We start from the raw sequence: 7504 nt of genomic DNA on the forward strand, positions 1-7504 counted from the left end.
ACGCTTTGCCGATCCTATCAGCTGTTCGTAACACTTCCCACAGTGAAATGATGCACCTGCTGTTTTCTTTGCAAATTTGCATCATAGGATTGTTTTTTGTTTTTCCTGCAGTATATAAAAATTGCTGTATCTCCAAAATAAAACTATGAAGACACTCAAAATAAATTTCCTGTGGTGGGAAACTATTTTTTGCAACTTTATTGTATTTAAAGTTTTGAGGGATAAACCTCTTAAATTTCTCCAAGTAGAAATATATGTAAACAAAACAAAAGCGATTTTCAAATTTTTTTGTAGTTTATTGCACTTTTTTGCAATTTATGTAATTACTATGGACTTAATGCATACATATTATTAAAATATGGGCTATAACAGTTGTATTGATGTATAGCAACTTGAAATGCTCCCACAAATGGCACTACAGCATGTAAAAAAAATAATATAAGCTCTGGTGGACTTGGTTCTATAGTAGGTCTTAAAGGGTTAAATAAATATCGTCAAATAATCGTGATCTCAATTTCAGTGAAAATAATCGTGATTATCATTTTTGCCATAATCGAGCAGCCCTAATATATATAATCCTTGTCAGTTTGTAAACTCGGTGCTCAGTTGAAGGTGGAAACCCTCCAGGTGCTCTTTAAGTTTCATCCTGACATCGTCCCGTATTTCCACTAACGCACCATTTGAATTCTGCTCGCTGTGTTGATCCGGTGACGACTCAACTCTGGACATGCCTCCGCTGCTCTCTGTTAAGTATTCCACACCTTTTAGATCCAGTTCTGACAAAAGAGCGTTTTTTTCTTCGCCGGCCACGTTCTCCATCGTGACAAAACGTTGCGGCTCGTCGTCAGTCGGGACAGTCAACAAGATCACCCGCCCGTCTGCGCTGTCCTGTAACCATAGCAGCTGGTGCTGCAGGTCGCGGTGGTGATCCTGACTCGTCACGTCAGACTCTCCGTGGCGTTTGTCAGAGAGCAGCAGCTTCTGCTGAGAGCCTAGATAATGCAAACTCTGCTCGTCAGTTTTAAGAAAGCACACTCCAGCTGAGACTATATGCTGAACACCTGGATTTTGCAACAAAACTTGGGAACTTGTTACACTGGTATCACTGGTTTCTACGTCTTTCCAGGTTGTTTCTTGCTGCCTATCTATCTGAACGTGATCCACATTTTCAGCTGTGTCACAGGAGCTTGTTGCAACATTTCTCTGGGTGTTCGGTGAGTCCTCGTGCTCCAAATGCCCACCACTCTGCCCCTGCCCTTTTCCACAGTACAAACAGTTTCCCTTGTCCGTCTCAGACCAGCTACTGGACTCTGGTAGAAAATTACATCCTGTCTCCATTTGATCAGCACATTTGTCCTCAATCAACTTCATATCTTTGGATTTAGCCTCATTCTCCTCTAGGTCAGGATCTCCTTTGTGCTGTCTTTCTTCTCCCCCCTCTATGCAGCTTCCCCTGTTTTTGCAACCATTCTGTGACAGAAGCAGAATGTGCTTTAGTCGCTTATCACGGAGCCCCAGCACGGTGCTCCGCAGACGGCTTTCCCTCCGCCTGGCTGCATGCAGTTGTCGTAGGGCTTTTTCCAAGCAGTCTACAACTTGGTCATAACGTCTCCTCCACAACAGGGGACAGAGCTGAGCGTAGCTGTGCTCCTTTGACAAGTAGAAGCCTGGAGGGGGGGGCAGACGTCTCATGTAACGTGACGGGGAAACGGGTCGAGACTCTGGAGGTGGAGGACCGAGTTCTTGCTGCGACCGCTGCTCCAACCCTGATGTTTCTTGAGAAAATCCAGGCATGTCTTGAGTAGTCTCCTCAGTGGAGCTCACTGACTTTTCAACTGTGGGTTCTTCTGCAGTGTGACGCTGGTTGATCTCCTGATGTGTGCCATCCTGTGCTCCTGAGTGGGAACTCTTCCTGCAGAAGAAACTGTGACAAATTAGTTTTTCCTGGACAATCAAATAGCCACTAACACTACAGCCGTCTAGCAGATTATGGATGACTGTATTCTTTTTTATTTCTATTCAAACTGCAAATGCAGTAAAAGCATAAACTGAACACTGTGGACCTCAACATAACCGATACAGTGTGGAACCATCTTGACAGAGAATGAAACAAAAGTTATCTTTAAACACTAATGTTAATGTGTGTTTGCACATCTTTAAATGTTTGCAGCCTTGCCTGTTTTTCTAGAAACACATGAAGAAATGAGTGACGGCTCAAAACCTTCACAGCACTGCAGGCTGTGAAGGTTTAACATCTCACATCTGTCACCACTGAGTGCTTCAGATTCATTCACTATTTCACATCTATCTTTTCTTAAACATTTATTTTTTCCTATTTTCTATTCACTATATCATTTCTATTTTTATGAGAAATTTTTCTCTGTTCATTTTAATCATCGTGGCAAACCTTTATGCAGCATCACAGTTGTCACAGGATGCTAACATGGTTGATTTCTTCCCTGTTTTTACCCTGACTGCTATGCTGACAGATGTCATGCTAACTGTAGGCCACACCCAGCTGGGCAGCTGGGTGTGGCCTCCTTCCACTGGGGTTCAAAACTTTAGGCACTCATTCATCAACACCTGCTCATTATGGTTTTTCAGTATGGATATATTTACCCTATTCAGGGATCACTTATAGTCATCTCAGATGATTACTTCAACCTTAATTAAAGTAAATCCCTCATCTCATCACCTCAAAGAGCTGGTCCTAGATCAGCCAGCTGGTCTCAGATCTTTTGCATGTAGAGCTGACCCCAGCACGTACTCGGTGCTCGAACCAAGAATCAGAGAGCTGCTGGAATTCTCATGTTTTCCTGATACTTGGTAACTAAAGTAACAATTTCTTAGTTTATTGTAACTTATCACGTACTAATTATTATGCTAAATTACACCAAAAATCATTGCACTTTGACTTGCAGGCATACCTGATGCTCCCGTAACAGAATCAGAAGAATACAAGCGAACGTTAGAGTTGGCCTGTTCTTTCACAGAGCATCCTCACAGAGTGGGAACTGAAGCAAAGACTATGTTTAAATAACTATAAAATAATGAATCACTTCAGGAGCTCAGAATCTGCTCACAGATGATGACAAACTATCAGCCTGTGTGAGGTTTGATTACCTGACAGGGATGTTGTCTTCTTTCTGCTGCCTTCCTGCTCTTTTGTGTTTGGCTGCTGGAGGGAAATCAAATAAAGTAGGAACTGCATCTTCCTTTAGTCGTCTGATTCCACTGTGTGAAAGGGTCAAAAACAATACTTAGGCTGCTATCGCAACACTGCCATAACTGAAAACTACACCAGCAGTTAATAACAGAAAATTCTGGTTTTAGCTGAAGTGGTATCTGTAACCTGTGAAAGTCCAGCTGGTCGATACACACCTGCTTCCACTCAGCTCAAAACTCTCGGGTGGGAAGTGCTTTGAACAAAAATAGACAAAGTCCGTCTGAGGATCCCAGGAGTCTGCGCGGTGACAGTTACTGATCCAAAGGTTTCTCCGAGCCGCTCCTTTGGGTAACCTAGTCAGCCACAACATCAGTCTGTGTTACATTAAGCTTCCATTTCAGGTCAAGTTCAATAAAGATATATTATAATATTTCAAAGAACATAACGTCACAACATCATCAGTACATCTCCATTTGAATGTGAATAACACAAATTCACTGCGACCACGTGCCATGAACTTCCTGTTGAAAGCGTTGCTTTGACGATGGCGACCAGGTGTGTGACCACTCGCAGAGAGATACTGGTGCATCAAAACTCAACAGCAACGTGATGGAGCCTGTCTGCTGAAGGTCTGAATGGGGTCAAAGTGGCAGTCACAGCAGGTACAACAAGTACTGAAATACTGTGTAATTTTAAAAGTGTGTATATAATGTTTATTCTGTGTATTTATTATCTCACTCTTACTGCCTGTTGATGCCCTGTCCTTCTCTTCAAAGTCATGCTGCTCTGTTGGACGGTAACTGCCCCTTGGGGACTGTCCATGCTATTCGCACCTCTCTTTCTTCTTCATGCGTTACTTTTTCCTGAGTCATTTCTCATTATTACACATGACCTAATTTATGGACATCTATGGTTTGATTTCTTTGCATGTGTGGATTGGATGGGTTGTTACCAACATCTGGTGTGAATTTCACGTCAATAGCACCTTTACAAATAAATTTGGTTATGTTTTCCACACTTATTGTACCTGCTGTACATGCAATCTGTTTGTGATAACATGGGAATTAACTTTGTTGCTGCCTGTTGTGTTTGTTTTGTCTGTATACACACAGGTTCACATTAACTACTTAGATTTATATTTCAGTCAGAACCTCATAGATTAGACACATTCAGACAGGTTCCCTCCCACCAGGCAACCCGCGTACTCGCCTCGCGATTCAGCGTTTGAGGGTGTTGTACATGTGGCTCAACTACTTGCAACCTCTTTCCAAATGTGAAAAATTAAATCAACCGTTGATTTTTCTAGTTATAAGGAGGTTGGGTATTATTATGATTAACTTCTCTAACTTTCCACATATTGCTCAAATAAATTATTCTAATCGTGTTATAAAACCCACAAAGTACTACAGCTAAACTCATGTCTTCTGGTTCCAGTTTTACAGAGCTTAATATTAACTGTATTTTGACCTGAACGTCAGCCTTGTGTATTACTGAGTGAATATGAGAACAGGAGAAATATAGATGTGCAGATGATTTGTGAGCTTTTGAGTTCCTCTGTTTCATTCATGTGTCTAAATGTGTGAGAGAATGTGAATAAAAACAATAGCTGGTTACTACACTCTGACCCAAACATAATGTGTAAAGTGCTCACTTGTGAAAGGTGACGCCAGCATTTCGAGTCTCATGGTTGTCCCTGGATTTGCAACCCCCTGCTGAACAATGTCTTGGCATCTGAAAGTAAAACAAAGAGTAGAAAAAGTAGAAAAATGGAGAGTTTATCATGGAAGGGGGTGTGGTTTAGCAGAAAACACATTTTACTGCTTCGAGATGGAGATTTTATTTTGCTTTTTTAGTCTTATTGACCGTCAGTGTCAATTCCTTTCTCTGCCTACCAGCTTTAAAATGGTAGAAAACATTTACTCTGTATCGTATCAACTGACAGCAAGTGAAAAAAAAGAAAAAAGAAATTAAAGACGGATGTTTGAATTTTTGTGTTTTTATTTTTTCCTCCCCAGCTCCTTAGTGTCCAACAACATTAAGCTGCTTCAGGCTAACAAATAGATTAATACTCATTCTCCTGAATCGAAAGCTTGCAGTTTTTTATTTAAACGTTTCTCTAAATTTGAGTCAAATTTTTAAAGGGGGGGGGGGGGGGGGGGGCATCATCATATGGACACGCTACACCTAACACAGGCGGGGGGGTCATGCCTGTGTTGGCGTGTTGCCAACATTAGCATTAAGAATACGATCGATATCGAAAAGGATAGAAATGTTTTTGTTTCAATCCACCCCACAGTTGTTCCAAACTTCATGCACCGCCCCCTCCTCATTCGTCCAATCACGGAGTTGCTGATCGCGGTGTGTAGTATCGATACGTTTGCCGCTTATCTGTGACCATCTCGGATGTCTGAATCATACCTGATTAACCCAAGTCCCCATGTAGCTTCAAACAATCGAGTAAACGGGACTAGCTGGTCCTCGATCACCTGACGGTGCAGGTTCAGGTACACATGACCGAGCCGCCTGGAGGCGCGTCACACAGTACGTTACACTGGACATTTAACTTAACAGGGTTTTCTGCTGTTTCTGTAACGAGCAGGCGAAGGGCCTAAAACGCGAAGCCGCCATTACGGAAGGTCTTACTTTCGGTTGTAACGCATTTCAGTTCATGTAAGTGTATATTATTTAAATAATAACATTAATAATAACAAAAATATCAACCCCGGCTGTTGACCTCAGAATGATGGCTGAATTTTTTTCTTCTTTCTTCATCTTCCGCTTCCTTCTTCTTCCTCCTGCCCTGCTCTGCCACTTTTACCGCCGTATACCTGATAGTGGTCGCATTACTGCCACCTACTGGACTGGAGTGTAAGCAGGAACGCGTCCTTTCTGTGGTTCTGCCCCCCCAGAGTAAAATTTGAACTGCTGTCCTCATATAAAGCCACCTCTCTCTCTCATACTTATCAGAGATGAGGGAGACATAAACTCTGATACATAAATTCTTCATATAGTCACTCTGAATTATAATTTCCTCAATTTTTACACTGGGTGCTTTCCTATTACTCTTAGTGTTCATTTTAAATTTAAACAATATATTTATATTGTGTTGCAAATAATGAAATATCTTGTCATTCTTTACAATATAAAGAGCCATGAGGCGACTGCTATCATGATTTGGCGCTATATGAATAGAAAAGAATAGAACAGAATAATTATTACTACTATAAGTGCTACTGTAACGTCAGCTGTGATACGTATTTCAGTGAAGGTGGATGGTTGACAGCCTGCCAGCTGCCTCGCTGTCCACAGAGTCATCGCGTCACAGATTATTTCCTAACAAAAATAACTTCAGTTTCAAACAAACAAACAAAAAACAAGTTGTCTGAGTGCCAAAGGTTCAGCAGACCTGCACTGTGCTACTATGGTCAGTGGTCATAGTAACATAGTAAAATAAGTCCACTGAAGGAATAGGGAAAAGCATACTAACAGTGCAGTCAATACTTGGATAAATAACTGTTGTTATTTATTTTTTTCCATTATTACATGTTGCGCCATATGTTAATATGGGATGTGCTCACATACATATATGTCCATGTTTGAAGTGTGAAACCTACCAGCCAGCACACGGTACCATCACTGCATACCCGATGGACTAAAATGCACCTTGTGTAAATGCATACACTGCCGAGCACCATATGGACACGCTGCACCTAACTCAGGCGTGGGTAGCGATGTGAATATGTTGGAGATGTAAATGCAGTGCGTTTTATAACTGTCCTACAGGAAACACCTACATCCTTGTCTGGGCATTTAATTGTGCGAACAAAAAAATCCTTTTTTGTTAAAAAACAAACAAAAAACTCCCAAACATGTCATGATGCGTGTACAACACCAGTAATCCATCTTTGTTACCCTCAGTATCAGAGACTGTGTGATCATCTGTAAGGGCCACAGGTGAGTGGATCACACAGTCACTGGTCGTTGTTCAAACAAACAGGTTCATGTGTGAACCTGTTTGTTTGACTCCCATAATGTTTTTATTTACAGGCCAAACACATTTATAAATTTAATAGTTAATAGTTTTACATATTTTCATCATCTTGGTAGCTATTGTAAAATTTCAAGTTTTTAAAATGGTTTCATTTTGCTGCTCAGCAAACAGCAAATGTAGTCTATACTAAAATTTCACAGACGGACGAACACTGTGTACGTGTGTGTGTGGATGCGTATGTGTGTGAGTGTGAGGGGGCGGTGATGATTCAGAAGTCAGATTTCTCACAGGAACAGTCACTTCACTAAAAGCAGAAACACACTGCAGTTGGCTAGTGAGGACAGACT

The 7504-nt window shown here is 41.4% G+C and overlaps 1 protein-coding gene across 3 annotated transcripts; it reads right to left on the bottom strand.

The window, feature by feature from the left end:
* Window positions 1-406: 406 nt before the first annotated feature.
* On the bottom strand, window positions 407-5943 carry thap7 (THAP domain containing 7). 3 transcript variants are annotated; one of them, XM_085377950.1, is made up of 5 exons: window positions 5901-5943; window positions 4818-4897; window positions 3382-3519; window positions 3124-3234; window positions 407-1912 (listed from the first exon to the last, which is right to left on the bottom strand). In XM_085377950.1, the coding sequence occupies exons 2-5, from the start codon at window positions 4895-4897 to the stop codon at window positions 583-585; spliced, it is 1659 nt and encodes a 552-aa protein (XP_085234076.1). In that variant the 5' UTR covers window positions 5901-5943; the 3' UTR covers window positions 407-582. The 3 variants fall into 3 exon arrangements, with proteins under 3 accessions (XP_085234076.1, XP_085234074.1, XP_085234075.1); XM_085377948.1 differs by having other exon boundaries at window positions 5888-5939; XM_085377949.1 differs by lacking the exon at window positions 5901-5943 and adding an exon at window positions 5585-5876.
* Between the last annotated feature and the right edge of the window lie 1561 nt (window positions 5944-7504).

This window comes from Diplotaxodon limnothrissa, linkage group LG18 (assembly GCF_057381915.1).
Source record: "Diplotaxodon limnothrissa isolate DT_005_m linkage group LG18, D_limnothrissa_male_GT1.1, whole genome shotgun sequence".
NCBI classification, from domain to species: domain Eukaryota; kingdom Metazoa; phylum Chordata; class Actinopteri; order Cichliformes; family Cichlidae; genus Diplotaxodon; species Diplotaxodon limnothrissa.